Raw genomic sequence first — 24,508 nt, forward strand, 5'->3', positions numbered from 1 at the left:
GTGGTGGCAGCTTTCTGTCATCACCCAGCCGCTTCTCACAGGAAGGCAACAAAGTGTGTTTCTTCACTGTGACTCACCTTTACCCTCTTCAGGTTCAGCCTTTTGTCAGGAACCTATACAGGAAGAGTGGGAAAGAGTATATCAGTAAAAGTAACTGTAATGATGGCTCCTGAGTTTTCATTATATGTATTCTATGCTTTGGACCTCAATCACAAAACAAACATTACTATTCCCATTCTCTATATGAGAAAACTGGATCTCTAAAGCATGAAAGTATATTGCCCAGCAGCTTGCAGACATGATAGGAAGTCTCAACAGCAAACCTCAGACCCAGGTCATCTGGCTCCAGGGCCTTGTCTCTGCCATGCCATTTGACTGCACAGGATTAGTAGCCAACAAAGAAAACAGCCCTTTAGGCACACTGTCAGGAGTGTACTGACAACAATTTCTAGCAACTTAGACACGATGAGAATTTAGCCCGGTGAACCTTCCGTGAGAAGATGATTATTTCTAATGTGAGAAAAAGATTATTTTAGTAAAAGCTGGGTGAGGTCCTTTGCCCTTCCTTAGTCCTTTGCAGCAAGGTTAGGAAGAGAGTGAGAAATCGAAAGGTTTTAATTCAGTAAGAGCTCTCGTTCCAGCAGTGGGAAAATAGTTCTGCTGTCTGGGGATTATGAATAAACTGTGCTGTTGCCCAGAGCAGACATAAACAATCTTTTTTGGATATATGAGAATTCTTAGATCTTGCAAAAAGAATTACACAACACTCCAGAGTAGGTTTCACATATAAGTTGCACATCAAACCTAGCTGAACATCATGAAGGCTTGCTTTGATTTTTTGTTTTTGTTGTGCTTTTTGGTTTTTTGAGGCAGGGTCTCCCTAAGTAGTTTACACTGGCCTTGAACTCACTATATAGCCCCTGCTGGCCTCAAACTCATAGCAGTCCTCCCGCTTTAGCCTCCTGAGTGCAGGGATTACAGGCTTGTGCCACCACACCTGGCCGTGAAAGCTTGTTTTGAATTTAAGTTTGTGCCCCACTTCTTAGAGGTGTGCCTGATTTTACCTTTGCTTTTTCTTTAGATTCTGATGACTGAACAAGACACCAAATTATTCTCTGCAGACTATTTTTTGATGGAAGAAAAGTATTTTATATCAAAAGAAAAGAATGAATGCAGGAAACAACCATTCCAGAGAGTCATTGGTCCAGAAGAAGAGATCATGCAGATTTTAAACAGCTGGTTTCCAGAAGAGGGCTACGTGGGCAGGATTGTCTTAAAAACCCAAGAGGAAGTAAGTAGATCTTGGAAGAAGCTTACACAATATGAGATTAACCATCTCACCACTGACCACCTCCCTCCTGTCCTAATTTCTTGTAATTACAACATGATTTTATTATTCTTGAGTGTAGGGAAATCATTTTATTCTTCGGTACATATCCAAAAGGTTATATCTAAGTTACAGAAATTCAGTTTGAAAATATTCTTTATGAAGCAAAGGGAACAAGAGGTTGAAGGATTCCTCCGCTTGTCATCAGCTGTGGGTCCAGTATTTTATTTGTGCTTTACTGTGAGGCCACATTACAGCAGCACTCCCTTATCCAGAAGGGATATGGTCCAGACCCTGCAGTGGATGCCTAAAACCTCGGACAGAACCAAACCCCATACAAGCACAAGCACTGATCAGATAACCAAAGCGGCTCCTAAGTGGCTACCAATAGGCAATCCCTGTAGATACGCTGAGCAAAGAGATGATGCATGGCTTGGGCAGAACAGAACAGGACAACAAGAGATTTTCTCACACTACTCAGAATTATTATTAAAACTTATGAATGATTTATTTCTGGAATTTTCCACTTGATACTTTTGGACCATGGTTTTGAAACCACAGAAAGCAAAACCTCAAAAAGTGAGACTATAGCATTGTGCACTGCAGGTATTCTGCATTTTGAATTTGGTTGCTTTTCTGTTAGTGCCTGTTATGTTTTATCAGATGCAAATTGTGCACCTCTAACATTTTCAAGCCGTATATTGCATAACCATTTACAACACTGAACAGTCTCAAACACTTATATTTTGAATGTTCTCATGATATAATGGACACCATTATATAACCTGTAAAATCTCTACAAATATTCCAAAATCCAAAAAACTCCAAAACCTGAAAAATGTCAGGTTCCAAACATGTCAGATTCAAAGCATGTCAAAAACATCAGGTTCCACCCCTTAGAAGGTAAGTCAGTAAAGGCTTGTAGGTAAAACAATAGCATTTCCTTGAAAATATTCCATAACTTCATATAAAGAGAATAATCCTTCAACCTTCGTCAGAATGAATAAAAATGTATATTATGTGTGCTAATATTGCCATGATTATCCCCAGGAAGGTAAAAAAGCAAAAGCTGTCATATCCAAATCAGTTGGCTCCTCTTTGACTTTATTTATGGTGCAGCTTTTTCTCAAAACATATTGGTAAAACCTCAGCTAGTTTGCTTCCATTGTAAGAATAGCATGTAAGCTATAGACAACCAGATCTCATAATATGTTTATAATGAAGCAGCTGAGCCTGTTCAACAATTAGATTAAACACGTTAAGCACCTGATACGTGCCAGGCCCAGTTCTGAGCACTGGCCTGCTCCGTGGGGGATATACCAATGCTTGCCAGTAAAACATGCCCTGGCAACCAATGCTTGCTGGGACACAGTGCAGATAACGGCCGGTCTTCATCATCACGTTGCTTTTCACTCTGGTGACTCTGAACATCACTTGCAGCATTGAAAGAACTCCAGCACCTCCACTGGGACTAGAACCACTGTCTTCCTTCCCCCATACAGCTTGCCTTGGCCATAAAAGGACATTTAATTTAAGCCAAGAAATGTAATTGTAATTGTTTCCCGGGCTCCTCTCCCTGTCAGGTATATGAATTGTTAAGACAGAGGACAAGCAGTTCTAGCGGTAATCATTTTATGAGAAATTATAAGAGGGCTCAGCTCGACTTCTGAAGCCATCTTTAATTTCTCTCTAGTTTTTTTTTTCTATTTCTAATTCACTTGCTTGTTAACTGGCTACATGTAAAAAAAATCTTATAAGTGACAGCATCAGTGAATAATGTAAATTTTTCAAACTATACATTGTATAATTACTTCCAGAATTGATAGGTCTCAAACATCCACTATTTAGAATGATTGCATGATGTAATGAAAACCACTTGATACATAAGGAAACAGGCTCAGGTTAAAAATCAAAAGCCAGATGTGATCACAGTTGCCTGTAATCCCAAGGCTGAGACAGAAGGATTACAAGTTTAAGTCTCACCCACCCAGGCAATTTAGCAAGTCCCCGTCTCAAAATAAAATGTGGCGGGGATATAGCTGAGTAGTAGAGAACCCCTGGGTTTGCTCCCCTGTACCAAGAAAAAGAGGCAGAGGTGGTTAAAACTATGTCAGGGTCAGAAGTAGAAAGAACTCGAGTCTTACATCTGCCAATTCAGTGTTCTATCCACAGTCCTGTGCTTCCCAGGCTGGAGTTCTGTCAGTCCTTGTGGATTACCCACCTCCAGCCCTGGAGGCAGTGAGCAGAAGGAAAGCTAGTGAGGGTCTCAGCAGGTTCCTCATATGCCAGAAAGACCAGGAAGCTTAGGGGTGCCTATAGACATTTGAAACGCATATGAAACAGGCAGAATAGATGCTTCCAAAAAATGGATAAATGAGAAGGGAAGGCTAATAAGCTTTTTGTAATGAGTAGACTATATCAAGTTCCCCTTGGTAACACCTTTGTGGAGAGGATATATTTGAAATGACTGAAATATACCCCTAAAAATAACAAATCTCATTTAGTGTATTTAAGCTTACCTAGTACGTAGTGATTCCTAATCAATATTGACTGAAGCTGGGCATGTAGCTCAGTGGTTGAGTGGAGGCTTAGCATGCAGAAGGCCTCAAATTCAATCCCCAGCACAAAAAAAAGAAAGAAAAGAAAAGAAGAAAAGAAAAAAATCTACTGATTGAATAAGTGACTTAATTATTTAATGTAAGATGGCACTATCATAGTTGATCGACTTGGGTTATAAGTCTTTCCATTTGTTTATCCTGTGGAACTAGTAAGATATGTAAGCAGTTTGACCACAGAGTCTATTAAAAGTTCTTGGGTTGGGGATGTAACTCAGTATAGACTACTTGCCTAGTGATGCATGTGGCCTTGAGTTCAATCTCCAACACCACAACAGTTTAAAGTTTCTCAGTGTGACTCAGATCTCTCCTGCCTGCTCTTTATACCTTTCCTGTCTCCTGTGCTATTAGGCTATCAGGTACTACATACTCCTGTGGTTAGTACGTCCCCTTTTGACTGCTTTGGCTTTGAAATCATGTTACTAGCTGGTCAGGTCTGTACTGCTTGTTGCTCCCCAAGAACATAGAAGATGATCTTTGGTGGGAAAGGAAAAGGTTTGTTCAAAGCTAGCTCCAAAGGAGACGGAGGGGTCTCTTACTGCCTCGAATCTCCATCTCCCCTTGGTCAGAGGAGCAAGGACCTTTATAGCAAGGGAGATGCAGTCAGATGACAGGGGAGAAGTTTCAACACTGTCCCCAAGCTCTTTCACCTTGCTCCAGGCCTGGGGCCCCTCCCCACCTTGGGAAAATGGAGCCAGATACCTCTGGGGACCAGCATCTGCATATTCCTTTCAGACAGTGTATATATAATTTCTCTGACAGAGGTGTTACTTTTCTGTTAGTTATCTGATTTGAGAAAGGAAGAGGATCCAGTCCTGAGTGGATGGACATTTGGGTTGCTTCCACAATTTAGCAATTACAAATTGTGCTGCTGTGAACATGGGTGCACATATATCGCTGTGATATGACGTTTTCAGATAGTTTCTTTTTTTTTTCTGGTACCGGGAATCAAACTCATGACCTCGAGCTTGCCAGGCAGGCACTGTGCTGCTGAGCTATTTATATAATGGAATATTACTCAGCTATAAAGAAAGATAAACTTGAGGCTCTTATAGGTAAATGGTCACAACTAGAGACCATACTCATAAGTGAAATAAATCAGACCTGCATGTGTAAGCAATGTATTGTCTCACTAGTGTAAGACCTAAAAGAGTGCATAAAAACTAGGAAGTATGATAGACATTGTGAAATGAAAGGAAAATGCTCAAAAGTAAAGGGCAACTGGGGTGTGAGAAAAGAAAAGGGAAAGAAAGGGAAATTATGTAAGTATGTACATACAGGATAGCTAACATAGTTGTACTACTGACTTCTATCACTTTACTGAAAGGAACAGTTAATGATTACTTATTTGATCAATCATGTCTCTATTTGTTTTCCTGAGAAACCACTTTGAAGATATCAATACGTAATACAACAACCATGGTTAATTTCCTACAACTTTGTCTGTAATTCTTTGTTTGTATTGTTCTTATGCTATTTTGTAAATGGATGTCTGTCTGTTAATAAGTTTTCCTTCTTTTATTTTTAAAATAAAAAAATTAAAAATTTAAAAAAGAAAGGAAGAGGAAAGAGTTTATGCTTTCAGCAGGAGAAAGTTGGGGAAGTCAGGTCCTCTCTCTACAAGAAAGAATCCTAATTGGTTTACTTTTATCAGTGCGTGCTTGCAGATTAGTGTGTGTACATGACACACCTCAGTTCCCATCTCTTCCCTCCTCCCTCCACCCTCACATTTTTCAAGCATCAAATTCCTTTATTTATAAGACCTTATAAAGTTAAGTATCTTATGTACAGATTGAAAATCAGACTAATGGGTCAAAGAACATATAAAACATGCAAGACAATTGTACTAAGTCAAGGTACACTTCCAGGTCCATTGTCTACACTGAAAAAAACGCAAATTTTCAAAGATCTATTTTACCCTCTGGGTTACACCAGGACAATCCTGGATTCTAACACAAATTAGATAGTCCTGAACAGACCAACTAACATCTGTAAGCCTCCCTGCCCTACTTTGTAAAGCCTGTAGTAGAAATATCCTATTTGACTTATGACAAACAGGTAGATAGTATGTACAAAGATACTAGGTAAAACAGGGGAGCTGTTGTTATCATCTTCTGCAGTGGCTGAAAACCTAAGTGTAAATAAGCTCTGCTGAGGCTCTAGGGAGATCTCCTAAAAGGGATATACTGCTGTTGGGAGATGTGGCAACTTAGAACCTTTTTATTTTTACTTCTTGTTTTCTGGGTTTGGGGACAGTGGAATTATAAATCCTGTCATGTGAATCACCCCTGACTTCACTCTGACAGGTTAAGTAGATGAGGAACAGCGCAACAACATTTTATGCAGCCACCTGCTACTGTGCAGTCAGATTGCTAAGAATGGGTATAAAATGATGAGCAGTCTTTAAGTTGGGAGAAAAGTTGCAGGATGGTATATTATGAGAGTACAATTTTATACAATAAAAGTAGATAACGCCCCGTCCTTCTACCACCATTATATAAATAAGATCTAAACACTTCAGTCATGTGCATCACAGGGCCACACCTGCAGTTAATGAAATATCGGCACAGGTCTGTGTGATTGGTGACAAGCTCCAGGAGCAGTCCTTTCTGGTCTTGATTATGGCATGGCACCACCTGGTGGCAGTTTTCCATCCTGCTTTCAATGACTGCAGAACTTGTATGATAGGGATAGTAATTCTAGTTAGCGCCTTGTCTGGGGAGATTGTGCTAGGAGAATGCTGACAATGGGATTGTCCTGCTAAGCCTCACATCTTTTTTTTTTTTTTTTTTTTTTTCCTACCTTTCTTGACATACTTGGACCTCCTAGTTTTACCACTGTCTTTGTTTTCCTTATCTTGGTAGGAAAAAAATCTTATCATATAAAACCTTCCCCACCAAAAATAAATCTCTAAAACTTTTTAATGTATTTTTTCCATCTTACTGTTTTATTTATTTTGTTGTTTTTTTCTGTCACAAGCCTAGTAGCTGCTTGGATTTTAAAATGTCCTGAGTACACTTTTTTCCTTTTGCTCCAGAGTGAGTTTATAAATGTTTACATTTTAATTAGGACTGGCTGACCAGCAGGCAGCCTCTAGTAGCATCCTTGCCTTAGCCCAAGCAGAAGGCAGCAGAAGAGCAAGTTGACCCTGTAACTGTAGTTTAAGAATTATCCCAGTGTACAAGAAATATTTTAAGAATGTCAATTAGAAAATAAAAAAACAAACTAAACTTAGAATGTAATAAGCCTCACATCTGAAGTGAAGTTGCCTGTTCTTTACCTGCCTCTCCTCACTTATGGCCCTTTTTACACAAGGTAACTTTAAGCCTCTCCCCTTTGAGAATGGGGCTGACAAAGGATGGAGCCCCTTGACCATCACATGACAGCTAAGTTCTCAGATTCCAGGGGTTTGTGTACATTAATAAAAAACAAAATATATTTATGATCCACAGCAAGTGTTTAGAAAGATAACCAAACAGTAGGGTTTTGGGGGTTTGTGTGTCTGTGTGTAGAAAATGATAGGAAAAAGGATGAAAATAGGCTGTTTGCTTGGTTATTGATTTACTCTTATACTGTTTTTAAAAATTAATAACATACATATATCTGGGCTTAATATGTATATATTCATAGAGATCGATGGATACTAATTCAACAAAAGTTGATTAACTTGATAACCAGTTCTCGTAATTGTGAAGAATTTGTCAAAACACGTCCAGTGTGGGTTACCATCAATGTCAGCCTTGTTACTGTGGGTTTTGCTCTTCCAGTCTGGCTCGGCCTGTTTCGCAGGTTCACATTTCAGATGTCTAGCATCTCTTCATGCTCAAGATCTTTGTGGGAATGAGTGACATTTCTCTTCAGCTCAGTTTTCTGTGTTTTTATTTGACTTCTGGTAATTGGCAAAATGATATATTCTCTTTCTGTAAATTTACTCACTTGATGTGGACTTTCAAAATGCACAGCTAATGGGAGCGGATGAATCGGCTTCCTCCGAGCCTTAATGTGTGCATCACCAGCGGCAGACATGCGATGCTCTCTTCTTATCAGAAGACAGGTGTATCTTTTGAGGGTAGTTTATAAAATATTAACAAATGTGTGAAGTATACACCTAGAAAGTTGTTTCCACATTACTAAGATACAGTTCAAATTTTGGCTTTTTTAAAATATTCTTTATCACCTTACCAATTACTGTGTATTTTTCTTTTTATACCTAGACTCTAAAAGAGAAAAGCATTGTTCAAGATGACAAAGAGGTGATCTTGAGCTCAGAGGAGGAGAGTTTCTTTGTCCAAGTGCATGATGTTTCTCCAGAGCAACCTAAAACAGTCATCAAAGCACCTCGCGTCAGCACTGCCCAGGATGTCATTCAGCAGGTAAAGGCCTCTCCTTGTGGGGAAGACGTGTAGCTTGGGGTAGATCGCTTGCCTGGCATGCACCAGGCCCCGGGTTCAATGGAAAGGAAAGGGAAGGAGAGGGGAGGAGAAAGAAGAGGAAGGGAGAAGAAAGAAGGGGAAAGGAGAGGAAGGAAAGGAAGAAAGGAAAGAAAAAAGAGAGGAAAGCAAAGTTCTTTCTTCACTTCAATCCTTTTGTCTGTATGAATTACTGGGACAAAGCAGATGCCTGTGCATTGAGAGGTCATTTTATAAATGACATTCTAGAACAAGGGAGACCTAAAAAGCGAGACTGTGCTTTGAAAATTTTTTTTAAAATAATAGCTTTATTAAACTAAAATTTGTGTACTATAGTTTATAAACTTAGTTTATGATTCAATAGATTGTAGCATATTGACAGAGCTGTATAACCATGATCAAAATCAAATTGAGATCATTTTTTGTTGTCCTCTAACAAAACACTACCTACTAGGTATCCTCTATCAAGGGTAGGAAGTATCCGTCAAGATACTTAGTAGCTACAATGAGTCTAGCTCTTTAGGAGGCACTGAGAATAATGGATTTAGGAAGTGATTCTGCAGAGTGATGATTTCATTGTCCCAGAAATGCATGACCCAGTGCCTAAGGATCTTTCAGAAGACAAGCAGGAGAGCTTCTTGAACCTTCCTTCCTCCACTGTCAAGCTTGTTTCAAGGAACTATTTCAAAGAACTCTTTTCTTCCTCAAAGCTTCCTCCTGTTTTGCATTCATTCAACACAGATTTGATAAATGAGTTAAATCTTGATGCCTAAACACACAGACCCTTGATCAGGCTGCTCTAGGTCAGTGGTGGCGAACCTATGGCAATCCTGCCACAGCAGGCACCCAGCCCTCTCTGCTGGCATGTGAGCCAAGTCACCCCAGCAGCTGAGCATTAGTTAAGCTATTTTCTCTAAACTAAAACCTCACTACAGTACCACCTTGGTTCACACACAAATGCTCCTGTTTGCAAACAATTTGGTTTGCAAACAAAAGCGGTCATCAAAATTTTGCTTCTGTTCCAGACTCCACATCAGATGACAACTACAACCTAATAATGACCTTCTCCCACAAACACAAATGCAGCCATCTTCCTCTGAATCGTAAAACAAATTAAGTTTGTAAACCGAGGTACCACTGTGTTCAGATTTAACTGCAATTGTCAGCACTTTGCAGTAAATAAGTGGGTTCTGGGTTGCAGTTTGGGCACTTGGTCTCTAAAAGTGTTCGCCATCATTGGTCTAGGTTCAAACCTACCTCTACTTTTCACTGAGATCTTGAGGATGATCTCAGATCTGTGCCTTAACTCTACTGAGTGCTGGTAAACTAAAAGGGGGCAGGAGAATCTGACTTATTTCCATTGTGCAAATATTCCTACTGCGCTTGATTTCACTAGTCCAGTTGACTACAGCATACCCTATGTGGTAAGTCACCAAAGAGATAAAATCTGAAGGTAAGTTGTTGTGAAGATTATGTGAATGTAAAGCATTTAGTACCAAGCCTAGCACATGGTAAACACTACCTAAGTGCTATTTACTGTTCCTGTTTGATTTGGTTAATTAGCCACCTTAATTGACTTTCAATTTCAGGTTTTCACCTGTTTTGCTCATCTCTGCCTTTCCAAAGTGTAGCACAGTATCTGGGACATGGTAGGACCTAGCAAATACCTGATGAATGCATGAGTAAATGAAAGATATTTCTGTACTCAATGAAAAGGGAGGCCATGTGACTAAAATCCCTTCAACATCTAAGATTGTGATTAAGAGGTAGCCTTATGGGATACGAAGGCTCCTGAGGGGCAGGATTCTGTCCATGTGCTTTGACATGTGTACAGAAAATCCAGCTGAAGTCTTTATTCTGCTACTTACAAACTGTGCATATTCTGGAATATGCTTAACCTTTGTAAGTTTAAGCTTCCTCATCTAGAATCTACTTAGCTTTTATAAGCTTATGCTTCCTCCTCTAAATCATATATTATTGGGGACATAACTAATCTGAGAAAGTGTTATAAGCTACAACTACACAAATGTAAAAGGAGGAATTAACTGACATCTGGAAGTTCCCTTCAATCTTTAAAAACACATGTCACTTTCCCACCTTAAAGTTTAATTACAGTGATTGCACATGTTGAAGATACTTTATTCAGTTAATCATGACTATCGCTTCTCGGCCTCTTGGCTAAGAGCAAGTGTAGTATCAGTTAATCATAACTTCTTTTTCAGACCTTATGGAAAGCCAAATACTCCTATAGCATCCTGAGCAACCCCAATCCAGGTGACTACGTGCTTTTGGAAGAGGTAGTGAAAGACACACCCAACAAGAAGTCTTCTGCTCCAAAGTCTTCACAGCGAGTCCTTCTGGACCAGGAGTGTGTATTTCAAGCCCAAAGCAAGTGGAAAGGTGCAGGGAAATTCATCCTTAAACTAAAGGAGCAGGTACAGGTAAAGTTTAAAGTTACTTTGCTGTCTTTATAAAATATCTCATTCATAATCACATCATGATCAAACCTGAGAGCTAGTAAAATCTAGAAGAAAGTTCCTAAGTCACATTTAGTTGGGAGAAAATTGTTGGGCTTTGTTTTCACCGTGTGGGGGAAAAAATGGGTTATGCTAAGTGGCTGAGTCCTGAGAGGAGAGTCTCTTGTTCTGTCCTAAAGCTCTACTTACCAGAGATTTGGAAAGGGCTCTTTCTAATATAGTGCTAATCCAGGAAAGATTCTTCTTCCTTGCAGGCATCTCGAGAAGACAAAAAAAAGGGGATTTCTTTTGCAAGTGAACTCAAGAAGCTCACCAAGTCAACCAAGCAGCCCCGGGGCCTCAGCTCACCGCCTCTGCTCTTGGTGTCAGAAAGTGTCCAAAATAAGGAGAAATCTGTGGGTGGCTTGACCTCCGGTGACACAGTTGATTATCGACAGTGACTAAGGACAGCATGTTTCGCCAGGTATAGAAAGTCACTGCAGCTTGCAGACTCAGCTGAAACTACTTTATTAGGCACAGCCAAGACTGTCTTGTGTCTTCACAAGGATATCCCCAGAGGCAGCTAGCACAAAGCGTTGAAAAAGATCAAGGGCACTGAAGCCATGAGGAACAGGTGCTTTTAACATTTTAGACCTTATTTTGTAGATAACTAAGCAAAGGCCCCAAGAGGGCAACCAACTTGACCAAAGTGCCACATAGCCTTATTTTATCAGACATAGAACTGTCTTATTAAAAATTCACATGAACATTTTTCAAAGGATCTATAGATCATTGAGCTTTTATCCTTTGGATTCCTAGTTTTATGTTATTCTAATTTAGGTTCGATTTAGCCTAACAACCTCATCTCCTTCTGCCTCAATTAAAAAATATAAAAATATGGCACCCAGGATGTGATGGTTAAGAAAGCAAAATCATGTAACAACATCCATCTTGAAAAGGCAGTGTTGGTTGCCAGACCACTTGATAGTCACATACCTAATAAATTTTATTTTTTTGTTCTTTAAAGTTTTTTGTTTTTGGTTTTTTGAGACAGGGTCTCACTGTGTACTCCTGGATTGCCTTGGACTTACTATATAGCACAGATTGGCCTTAAGCTCAGTGATTCTCCTGTCTCGGCCTTCCAAGTGCTGGGATTACAGGTGTATATCACCATATCCAGCTCATTTTATCTTAAAGCAGATTATTTATATAGAACCTGAATGAAGCATGTGAAAGAACCAAAAGTATTTCTACTTCTTCTCACTTAAGTGACTTTTTAAAAAACTGGTCTGGCTCTGTTGCCCAGGGCTGGCCTTGAACTCCTGCGCTCAGATGATCCTCCTGCTTCAGCCTCCTGAGTAGCTGGGACTACAGGCACATGACACTGTGCCTGGCTTCACTTAGTTTCTTAATGAACTAAGAGATCATTAAAACCCACTTTTCATCTGTTTCATAGGTCTAAGATTCAAATTTACAGGAGACCAAAAGCAGAATAAAGGCATCGGTGCTTATCCCACATAGATTCACCATCTGTCTTTATCACTGTCTGGGATTTCTCATTTAAAGTTGCAAAACTGCAGATCGTAATTAAAGAACTTCACTGATACTTCTTTAGAGAGCCAATTTTGATTTTTACCAGTCCAAAAGAAGAACCAACACACTGGGACCACGTTTCTATGTTTAAGGAACATCTCCCAAAATAATTGGTGCCCTAGACTACACTTGCAAGGCACTTTCAAAGTATCAAGTAAGGCCAAATACAGGAAACCACCCCCTCCAAAGTATGCACATCCACCTATTCCAAGAGATTCAGGGTTGTTGAGTTTCTATAGCAAAGACCATGAGAAAGAAATCTCACAGCTGTGACAACAATCAACACCACACAGCATCAGATCACAGTGAGTATGCGTGCAACCGTGTGGCTCCAACAAAGTTCAGCACTCTTCTGTCGAGAGACACCTGGTATCCTAAACGTTAAAGTTCCAATAAAGACACTGACCAACACTTAAAATAGTTTTCATGCCCATAACTTAGCATCAAATATATTCCCAGTGTGATAACACCATATACATGTCTATTGTAATTTTAGTCATAATGGAGTGAAATTACACTAAGGCTAGTAAATTTGTCAGAAATTTACTTTACATTTAAGCAACCCTCTGTGTACTCCAAGACCACAATGTGCACAGAGGAATACAACTCTACTGGAAATGCAATTTAAAATAATACATATCCATGATAACATTATTAATTGTTTATATTTTAGGAGAGCAGGAAGATCAGCAGTGATCTAGACGATGGCCTTAGGATTCAATTTTCCTGAAGCAAGCAGACATTTATAATCATGTAGCTAACTTCACAGCTTCCCTTAAAGCTGGGAAAGCTTTTCCTTAAAATAGCCATTGGCAAAACTGTGGGAATTTATATTCTGTGCTCTGACCTCCTTTAAGATGGCATTTCCAAGAAAGAGCACTTAAGTCTTTATGTGTTCATAACAAGTTCAGTGTTTTTGCTACAGGCACAGTATTTCATGTTATTTGTTCTAAAATGATCATATTTAAAGTTTCAAAAATAAAAGTTAAACATCTTATTTGAATGTGATTTTTTTTAAGGCTTTTCCCTAATGTTCTACTCCTAGAAACATCATGTTCTAACACTGAGTTTGTAGGAAACAGATTCTCTGAACGGCAGCCAGACCTGTGGGTTTCTGTTGGCTGAACAAACCTAAACTCTTCCTAGGCTGTAAATATTTCTACTTCTTCACGTTCAATACACTAATAAGCCTATGTATACACTGTTACAGGTGAAGCTCTTCTGGCAAGAAGTTAAAGTCAAGAATGAACATGGTGGAAAGAAATATAACTTATTTTCATTAGACTTAAACTGGAAAGTGATGACTTGCAAGCTGCCACCTTCTTCACACGATGTGAAGCCCATGCTGACGACACGTGAAATAGCACAGAGCTAATAGCTGCCACCCAATTTATTGATCTGAATGAAGCAAAGCAGCACAGGGACGGCCATTTTACAAATGCCAGCAGTTGGAAAAAACATCCCTTAGCTTGCAGTAATTTTCTTAGAAAAAAGGTCAGCAAACTTTTGTTTGCAAAGGGCCAGACAATAAATATTTTAGGGCTGGAGACCATATGGCCTCTGTTGTAACTCTGTTTTGTAAGTTGTGTGCTCTGCCAAAGGCCTACACAGACAATAGATACATCAATGAACACAGCTGTATTCCAGTGCAACTTTATAGACACAAATTGGAATTCCATGTAATTTTTACATATCACAAATATCCTTTTGATTTTTTTAACCATTAAAAAATGTAAAACCTTTTCTTAGTTCAAGGGCTCTATAAAAACAGGTGGAATGCTGGATTTGGCCCAAGGGCCAGAGTTTGCTGACCCAACCTAGAGAACTGGGAACAACACACAGAGATCTGAAAACTAGTAAACTACATAATTTAGACATGCAGTTTATGGCTGAGAAGTAAAAGCTTTTGGGCACTGCAGATGTAAGTTCTGTAAGAGTCATTAAAAGTAATTCAACATAGTTCCTATACTGTGTACCTCAGTGCACTCTTTACAATTCTTTTTACATACAGAAAATTTGCTGGGTTTTTTTTTTTTTTTTTGGTAAAGATTATTGCTCATATATTCACAGATTATTCCATTTTTGGTTTTCACACAATTAATTTAGAATGATGAGTTCTGATGTCTTAACAAAAAACCTAATCATTTTTTTAACTCAAAGTAGCTTTGTGGAAAAAAAGGTTTTGTGTTTAAAGTAGATTTATTTATTTTGCAAAGTTTGTACTGACACTGTATTTGTGTATTTATTAGCCATACCTTTTTAAATATACTTTCTATGGATTAGAAGCATTAGTGGTTCTATTTCACTATTCAAAGACAAACTTAAAATGTATACCTGAACATCTAAAATGGTTAAACTTTCATGTAAAATAGCTTCATCTTCATTTCTCATTAACTGAAGAGCTATGGACCCAAGTTATATTTGCAATTTGATGTAAATTATTTTTTTAAAACCTTGGTGTACAAAAACCTAGCTAAGTGTAATGGATTCTTAATCTTGGTATGAAGCAAATTATGACTTTAAAAATGTTTTCCTCTAAAGTAAAACCCAAATTTTATCTTTCCATTGGTATTAAATTTTAAAATTTTTCTTAAAATTATAAAACACACTAAAAAAATCCTTTGCTTTGAGACATTTTTTACCAATTATAAAAATGAATGAAATACCTGTTGTTATACTCCAAAAAGACAAGTGTCAAATACATAAACAAAGCTTTTATGTCATTGAAAGTTCTTAACTACCATTTTCTTGCCAACTGAACACAGGCTACACTCCAGTTTAACATTATTTGTGCAGCGCTACAGGTTTCCTTTTAACCAAATAATTTGTAATAAGTGCACAGTGTTATCCCATTTTTTAAAATATCCTAAAAACAGTCTATGAGGCCTCTATAAACAAACAGGCTAAATGGTTTGATTTGGATTATTATGGGTTGAAATTTGAGTTACTGGCCTGACTAGCTAACGCCAAACTACGCAGGGTAATGAAATACAAAGCAAGACAAGTCTCACCCAATTTATCATTTGTTTTGATGCTTGCTAACTGCCCGCGGCCCACACACACGCTGTGGCCTTTCAGTTGTGGATTTGGTTATAGCACAAATCTGAAACTTACCCTCAAACTGAATGTGACTTGGGTGTTTAGCAAGTGAATGAACCCAGCCTACTACCTATGTTGCACACCAACATTTTGAGGATAAAGTATAGACTGTACTGTAATTGAGTCTCTGGGATTTTAGGAAGGACACATTGCTTAAACATGTAAAGCAATTTACAGTCTACTATAATCATGGGTTACTCAGTGACAGGAATGCATTCAGAGACGTGCATAAGAATATCAGACTGAATTTACACAAACTAAGAGACTTTGCCATCACTAGGTAATAGGAATTCTTTAGCTCTGTTATAACCTTGTGGGACCATGGTGATACCCCATGACACACCCACAAAGTGGTCTGTCGTTGTCATGTGGCATGTGACTCGTTATAACTGACCCCCCACAACCTGGTGTTTGCCAGAAATATGAAATGTTTAAGCTTATCACATCTGAATTATTATCAGAATACTAAATGAAATTACCCTTATTTAAGTGCATCTAAAATAACCAGTAGGACTATACCCACTATAACCACTAGGACCACCATTTTACGCTTTTTAGACTATAGGAAATCTGGGTAGCAAATTCTTATCAGTAAAGTTGGTACAGAAAAAAACCTAAATATGCAAGTTGGGCTTATAACAATATTTCAAGAAGCTTCACTAAAAGTAAAAAGAACATGAATTTTGACAACCTGTTATGTGGTGCTAGCTTTTTTAAAAAGTTTTTCTGGCAGTAAAGGGTGAGAGTAAGGGTTCAGTATGACATGTGGTATTAGAATAGAGGTGAGCTTCCTCTCAGCCTCCTATTTGTAATTGTCACTGTTTGATAAGATACTAGCGGGCATTAAAGAATTACAGCTAGCTGGATGAAGTAACCATACTGTCTGGGCAGAAAGTACTCTCTTGAGGTAAAGCATCTTTACATGTCATCCTTAACAAGTACAAATTTTCAAATTCCCCACCTGGGATAAAGATGAAGTCTAAACAAAAGTGGAGTTACAGAATGCCACCCCATCTCGATGGCTCTGAAGACAGTGAAGGGTATGAGTGAAAGTGGACCCTATATAATAAACACCAATTCTTAACTGTATCTTCCCATTTCTTCTTTCCACCACTAATAAACCTCTCGTCTGCCCAGACACTACACCTTAATTATGAAAAGCAATCAGAGCTTGCCAGTAAAACTGAAGGAGCTCTACCACAGGTATGCTCTTGTGCCAACGAAGAGTAGGGTTTCCCTGGCTGATGTCTTTGACTCTACACACGGCAGAGTACAAGGCAGCCCACAGGGAAGTGTGTGGCAAGGTGGCAGTCTCTACCCCTTTCTCACATCAGCACCAAGGCCAGAGAAGGTGAACACATGGACCCCCTAAAAGCTATTAGAGAGAAAAGGAAGGCTACTTCTTAGACAAAGTTCAGACAGGACAACATTCCCATGATCCACTGTTAGTAATTTGTTTTCTGTTATCTCTATGTATCAGCTTTTCGAAAGTAATCCTTGACAGCTAAGGATTCTGACACAGGAAAACCTGGATCTCTTTGAAATGTACACTGAAACTACATGATTACTGTTATTCTTAAATGTTTGTTACGCTCAAGCCTGCAGTCAGACAGCTCTGGAATCATACTTCAGACAACATAACTCGTTCTGACACTGAATTAGGTAATACTACTTTTTTGTTTGTTTGTTCTTTTTGTTTTTTTTTCTGGTACCAGGAATCGAACTCACGACCTTGCGCTTGCCAGGCAGGCGCTGTGCTGCTGAGCTAAATCCCCAGCCCCCTTATACCACATTTTTTTAGTGTACAAATGAGTTGACTCAGCAGCAAAGATCATGGGAGATTTACACTGTCTTACACCATTACTCCCCCTTAAAGTGCCTAGTGCTTAAGCACATAGTAGGTGCTCAGTATTTGTCTAGGTGAAAAAATGAGGCTGTAGTAGAAACAGGGTGTGTCTACTGTTACTAATGATTAAGACATTTAACTCCAAAAATAAAACTAATAGGTTATATACATAAATGTGTATTTCATCCTCAAATTCATATAGGATATTCAAATATTATACTTTTATGGTCTCACTATAACTATATACATAAAACCAGAATTAAAAGCATAATACAAGCATAAAACAGTTGATGAATTTCTACCTTAAAACTGATTTTTCACCTGAACTACAATTTTTGCTGCCGAAGTGAAGTATGTATTTGTATGTTTGGAAATAAATGATTTCTGACATGCATTGGTACTTTGTGCTCTCATGGTGACAGACCCTTTGATTATCTAAACATTTAATATTCTCAGACTTTGTTTTATATGTAAATGATGGGTTACAAACATATCCTGAAACATTCCTTTCTCACCATTAAACAATCAAGCCTTAAAAATTTGACCTCAGAAATACGTTTTAAACCACATATAAGTATATGCTAACAGACTGACATATATGGTTAAGCTTGTATCTGCCTCCTCTCTGCTGCAATGGAAAAGGAATTTTCTATGTTAATTTACCTCATGAGAAAAAGTGCTAAGCTCCAGACCAATATAACTGGCTTTCTTTTTTTTTTTTGGTTTTTCTCCGGTACCGGGAACTGAACTCACGACCTTGCGCTTGCTAGGCAGGCGCTTTTGCCGCTGAGCTAAATCCCCAGCCCTAACTGGCTTTCTATGACTGAAGCAATAAGAGATCCATTTAGCTGGACTGCTGTCCATTAAAAAAAAAAAATTCTCACAACAGAAAGAGAAAGCAGCCATTTTATTAAACTATTAATAAAAATATTTTATACACATACTTCATAAGGCATTCCCAGAATATAAAATACTACTTTGTAATTCTATTCATCTGAATATACATTTTACCTATATTAAATGGAAGAAAAGGTCCTCTGCTGCATACTCTTTATTGCTAAAATAGAATGGTAGTCGCACACTTGTTTTTTTCTTCCAGGAACAATTCTTCCCCCGTCACCCTCCAGGACGTATCACAAAATGCACAAAATTTCAAAGATAATAAAATTATATTCAAATTTTGTTTGAAAGTAGCTGTGTCAGTTACTTTTCCGCTGCTGAGACAAGATACCCGACACCCACCCCAAGTTAAAAGGGCAGAGGGTTGCTTAGCTCCTAGTCTGTGGAGGGTTCAGCTCACAGGCAGGGAGGCACATGGCAGCCAGGCATTACAGAGGAGAAACAGCTCATGGCACCCAAAAGGTACCAAAAGTAACAAGGGAGTACGCCACAAAAACATTCATTAAAAAAAAAGACCAGATTACGTTATTTCTTGAGGTGTTTTTTTTTAAGACAGAGTCTCACTCTCTAGTCCAGTCCGGCCTCGAACTCACTGCGATCCTCCTTCCTTCTGCCTCAGCCTCCTGCGTGCTGGGATTACAGGTGTGTGCCACCACACCTGGCTCATGTATCTAATTGCAAACCATTTTTTTCCTCTAACAATCTTCATACAATTTATATTCACTCAAATTTAGAATGTTTCTCATTTCCATCTATGGTACTACAATAAAAATGTTAATTTAAAGAATATTTAGTTATAGGAGGAACAAAATGCAAAAAGCATTCTCAATCTTGATTTTTCTATGCTCTACACCCTTTTGGACCTGGTGACTAAGCTCAGTGGTAGAGTGGGTACCCAGCATCCAGGAGGCCCTGGGCTCACCCTCTAGCACCATGTACACACAAAACTGCAAAACTTTTTTTTTTAATTATGACAACCTGTGTTGGGGACCACAGATGATAAACTGAGGCTCGGGTCTGTGTGAGGCCATGCTTGTGCTGCCTTGTGGGCCAAATTGCCACTTTCTCCTCCCTACAGCTGAGGCCTTGCCTCACAAAGCAGGATGAGATCTGCTTAGGACAATACAGGGTAGGCAAGTTCTCAGGTGGGGGAAAAGATCTTAATTTGTTTCTTCTGTGATGTTAAAATTGTTCCTCAATCTACTACTTTCCCCTGTTCCAGGAAACAGTGCCCCCCCCACTCCCCCTGCTGATTCTCACTGGCCAGACAAAGAGATCTATGTCTTTGCCTATCCCCTGGCACTGACCTCCCAGGCCCGCTTTTATGCATTCCTAATATTATATCTGTTTTTTATTTCTGCCTTCACCATACCCCTCATACAGACAGCTGGAGGTTTTGGCCAGGTCCCTCCCAAACCTAGACATAGTGGTGAATACCTGTAATCTCAGTTACTCAGAAGGCTACGTGGCAGGAAGATTTCGAGTTCAAGGCCAGTCTGGACAATTCAGACTCTGTCCCAAAATTATAAACTGAAAGAACTGGGGCTGGGGATACAGCTCAGTGGCATAAGCACTTGTCTGGCAAGCCTGAGGTCATGAGTTTGATTCCCAGTACCAAAAAAAATAAATAAAAGAACTAGAGATTTAGTTTGGCACTCCATGTGTTCAATCCCCATATCCCAAAAGAGAAAAACCTGTAATTAATAGTACATTAAGTTAAGAAGGAAATTTCCACAATACTGGGAAGAAAAAAGCCTTTCAATTCTTCTTTCCTAAAGAAATGACACTCGGGTGTGGTGGCGCACGCCTGTAATCCCAGCACTGGGGAGGCTGAGGCAGGAGAATCATTGCGAGTTTGAAGCCACCCTGGGCTACAAAGTGAGCTCAAGGCCAGCCTGAACTGCATAGTGAGACCCTGTCTCAAAAAGACAAAGAAACAACAACAAAAAAAGAAATGACACCTTCAAAACTGGGGTAAAGCCCCATGCCATACAAAGGGTGATTTTTTCCTCTTGCAAATTGTACAATGTTTTCCTTGTATAAAAAGTCCTAAGTTAACAACATGTCTTTATATGTACCTGTACTTACATACACAAAAAAAGTCCACTGTTCTTCATTTCTGTACTATTTTAGTGATGCTCTTAAATATTTGGTAAAATCCAAGGATGACTGAATAGCAACTTCACTGAAATGTTTTTTGATTAATTGATTTAAATCTTCATTTAGAAATGACTCCCCTTGTAAAACTTTATCCTGGAAACAGAGTTAAAACATGAGTTAAAAGTTACTTATTACATAAGTAATTCACACTATAAGCAAATCTGAAATGGCAGTAGCTAACATCAGCAAGTGATATATAATAATGAAATCCTTGGTCAGGTCTTAGACACTGAATGAAACAGTCTCATTAACCATCTCCACTGAATTCCAACCCCAAACATCTATCCTAATTATCAATTCTTAAACATGAAAAAGAACTATCTATAAAACAAGCTAGTATTAGAGTCATTAAGAGGCACATTACTTAGTTTTATTTTTTCTTTTAAAAAATGAAAACTATCACATACCTTCCTTTTGGAGTTTGAAAATTCAACAGGAGGATTGAATGTCATTGCTGCCATGCTGTAATTCTCAAAAAGTTCAACTGCAGATCTAGAATCACAAATATAAGAAATGCAGGGATACCAGGTAGAGGGAGAAGGAGAGGGAGAGGGAGAGAGAAAGACACGGGGGGGGGGGGTGGACAGACAAATGGAAACAGACTGTACACAACAAATGAAATCAACTAATGAACCCACTTAAATCTTAAACTTCCGTGTAATGTCAACATTATCAAACTAACTCCACCTCTAGAGAAATCTGGCAGACAGGCAGGAATGCAGTCCTGGAGCCCAGGAAGAAAGCTAAGCAGAAGGCTTCCAGCTTAATGTGATCAAATCCCCACTCAACCACAGTGTAGTATGTGAATGGTAACCAACTTTGTGCAGCCAGAGAAATGAAGCATGGAGCTATCCTCCGTGGACTTCAAACTGCTCAATCCACTAGCTGCTGGCCGAGGAGGGAAACAAGGAGAGGAAATTTAGGGCAGAAAATATGTCTATAACCTGGCATATAAATGAATCCCTATTGATTTGGGGTTAGTTCACACTGTCCAAAGGACACAGGTAAAGTCCTGCCAACAGCTGTGATAAGCCTCACACCCCAACCTCCAGTTTCCAGGAAAAGAATACTGTGTCTCCCTTCCCAAGCTTTGGGAATACACCATTCCTCATCTTCCTCTTGGAAAAGAAACTGGCACAAAAGAAGTAAATGTTTAAGATTGCTAATGAAGGCATGCCAAAAGACAATCACTAAAAAGAAAAATGACAAGCAATGTTCTTTTTTTTCCCTTTTTAAGAAAAAAAAAATTACATTTAAAAAAGAAAGGCTGGGAAGTATGAGGGAAAGAAAAGGTACATGGCCATTTTATTATTTAATAAAGACACAAGTTATCTCTATTGTACACAGAAGGAAAGCATTTTTGGAAAACTTCACAGTTCAATCTAATTTAGGATGAAAAGCAACTATATTGCCATGTAAAAACTCAGACAAGTCACCAAATTTAGTATTTGAAAAGAAGCTGGAAATACAAATTTAAGGTGATTCTTCCAATATTTAAAAGATAGCAACTAATTCAATTTTTGCTCAAACTCTGAAGAGGGCAGAAAATCAGTCTGGCCCATAGGTCAGTTCTGATCCCTGAATTAAAGAAAACAGCAGGCCACTTACAAGAGAGAAAAAAACCACAGCAAAAAGCAAAATATTAATTATGAGTTTGGGAACATTTCGAGGTACAATGGTTTGAATGTATCCTCTCTAAAATTCAGGTACTGAAACTTAATGGCCAATGGGACAGTATTAAGATTTGGGGGTGGGAGGATTTTCTGTTTGTTTTGTTTAGAAGTACAGGGCTTTGATCCCAAGGCCTTTGTACCATCTACATTCCCTGCCCTTTTTTAATGTATTATTTTGAAACAGGATCTTATTAACTTAACCAGGCTGAGCTTGAACTTGAAGTTCTCCCACCTCACCTTCCTGCAGTGCCAGAATAACATGTGTGCATTACAATGGAAGTTTTTCAAAACACGTTTTTCTCCCTCACTGCTTATGTGCTGTCTTTCTGGCCATATTTTCTTACTCAAATAAATAAAGCAGGATGTAGAGGGGTAGAGAAAAGAAAAATGAAAGAAGGAAGCAAAGAAGTTCACTTGTAGATAAAGGCAATATCTTATTAACTGTTGACACTTAAGTGATGGTAGCACTTACTACCATTCTTTTTATTTTTCCTGTGTGAAACTTTTCACAATTTCATTTTAAAAAGTTTGGAGTGCTTATCCAATACAAACTAATAAAATTAACACCTAGCGTATTTTCTCTATAGAACAATTCAGAAATACGAAGTGAGACCAAACCAGGCACCCAACTTTCACTTTACATTTTATAATCTAGTACTTTATAAAACAGACTTTTCAAAGTAAATTAACTATTAGCTTAACTTGTTAGATTTCGGTCTTTTCGTTTTGTTTTTCTTGTGGTGCTAGAAATACAAATATACCTGATAGCAACAGATGCACATACTACGCAAGTGCTCTACCATACAGCTGTATGCCAACCCTTGAATTCTGTACTTTTAGACTAAGGCAATGCTATGATATGGCACCACATATCTGCACCACATACATATATACATACACACATACATACGTTCATATATACACACACACACCTAAAGAAAGAAATGCTAAGTAATACCTTCGGCTCAACTCTGGTTTGAGTGCTTCGGAACCTTCAGAAGGTGCTCCAGCGATCAGGTGAGCTGCAAATCTCTGCACTATGGGATGGTAATGTCTCTTAAGAGGAAACAAGACAACCACATTTTGCACAGGCTGGTACATGAGTATTATCTTTGTTTAAAGAATTAAAATACAATTCTCTTTGATGATCAAATTACCAGTTACATAGTCTTGCTTTTATAGTACGAAAAAGAAAACTCAAAAAGCAATCTCCTCCCGAGCAAAAAGTTAGCTTACAACAGCCTACCCGATAGTCCTATTTTGTACAAGGCTCATCCCATTGCTGTCTACACTGTAGGACCATGGACAATGCACAGCATGGGTGAAACCACTTACTGATGTCTCCCTGCAGAGGGTCCAATACAAATATACCTGATAGCAAATTATCTTATGCACTAAATAGTGTTACAGAAATATTCCAATAACTCTCATAACTTCAACACAGAAAACTCTTACCACTTTTTGCTCCCTCAGAAAATGTCTTTAATAGCTTACAGAATAGAATAGAGCAAAGCAAATGTAACAGTATTAAAATAGGAATTCTAAAAAAGGCATCTCCAAAACAAATATGGAGTAGTATTTTGTAGAAAAGGCCCTCTTACCCGCAGTGCGTGCAATTCCCACAGGGCAGTGTTCTGAGCATTGCAGTACTCGGGTTCATCCAGCTCGGGCAGAAAAACCCCACTTCCCTGAGAGTCATTGTCAAGCAACAGATCTGTTTTCGGGAAAGTCTGCAAGAATGTCACATTAAACAAAGAATTAAATTAATACTGTTAACTGACAGAATTTTATTGGTTTGTAATTGGACGTCATTTAAGTTTATGGCTGTATATGAGCTATAAGCATAAGGTTTTTCTATTTAGCTTTTTTTTTTAAGACAGGGTTTCACTATGTAGTTCAGGATGGTCTTGAATTCACTTTGTAGCCCAAGCTGACCTCAAATTCACAGCAACCCTACTGACTCAGCCTCCAGACTCTTAGGATTACAGGCGTGCACTACCATACCTTGGCCTCTATTCAGCTTTCATAATAAAAGTTTGTATCATAAGAAACAAAAATCACAAAGAATGTCATGTTTTACTTGAATTTATTCTGTCTTGCTAAAGAAAATAGTCTTTCTACCCTTCACTCTTTCAGGAATCTTTCTTATGAAATATTTCCATCAGACACATAATAAATATCCACTTTGGCATTATTTGTAATAACAACAATAACAGTCACCTGTATCTATCAAGAGAACCACAAAGAAGCAGAAAAGCCAAACCACCTAAACCTGAATCCCACTTATATGATCACTAGTACTTTAGGCAAGTTACCCTCTCTGTTTTTCCATCAATAAAATGGAAACAGTAATGATAACCACCTCAACTAGAAAAGTAAAATGAGTTAATCTTTGTAAAGTATTTCAATTTTTTTTGGTACCTGGATTCG

General features: G+C 38.5%; 2 protein-coding genes across 4 annotated transcripts in view; one reads left to right on the top strand and one right to left on the bottom strand.

The window, feature by feature from the left end:
- Plce1 (phospholipase C, epsilon 1) overlaps positions 1-17,745 on the top strand; it is a 269,999-nt gene extending 252,254 nt beyond the window's left edge. For 2 of the 3 annotated variants that reach the window (XM_005407528.2, XM_013506160.1), the window contains exons 28-32: positions 1,082-1,291; positions 8,157-8,315; positions 10,574-10,792; positions 11,083-11,291; positions 13,611-17,745. In XM_005407528.2, the coding sequence (XP_005407585.2) occupies positions 1,082-1,291; positions 8,157-8,315; positions 10,574-10,792; positions 11,083-11,268 (774 nt within the window). In that variant the 3' untranslated portion in view covers positions 11,269-11,291; positions 13,611-17,745. The remainder of the gene's footprint in view (positions 1-1,081; positions 1,292-8,156; positions 8,316-10,573; positions 10,793-11,082; positions 11,292-13,610) is intronic. The other variant, XM_013506159.1, reaches the window with a different exon arrangement.
- Positions 17,746-20,170: 2,425 nt separating this feature from the next.
- The window catches only part of Noc3l (NOC3-like DNA replication regulator), a 30,948-nt gene continuing 26,610 nt past the window's right edge, over positions 20,171-24,508 (bottom strand). The window contains exons 18-21 of the mRNA XM_005407529.1: positions 23,680-23,808; positions 23,037-23,134; positions 20,813-20,897; positions 20,171-20,498 (exon numbers count right to left, since the gene is read on the bottom strand). Of these exons, the coding sequence (XP_005407586.1) occupies positions 20,370-20,498; positions 20,813-20,897; positions 23,037-23,134; positions 23,680-23,808 (441 nt within the window). The 3' untranslated portion in view covers positions 20,171-20,369. The remainder of the gene's footprint in view (positions 20,499-20,812; positions 20,898-23,036; positions 23,135-23,679; positions 23,809-24,508) is intronic.

The sequence above is a fragment of the Chinchilla lanigera genome, unplaced genomic scaffold (genome assembly GCF_000276665.1).
Source record: "Chinchilla lanigera isolate Chin_1 unplaced genomic scaffold, ChiLan1.0 scaffold00106, whole genome shotgun sequence".
Taxonomy (NCBI): Eukaryota; Metazoa; Chordata; class Mammalia; order Rodentia; family Chinchillidae; genus Chinchilla; species Chinchilla lanigera.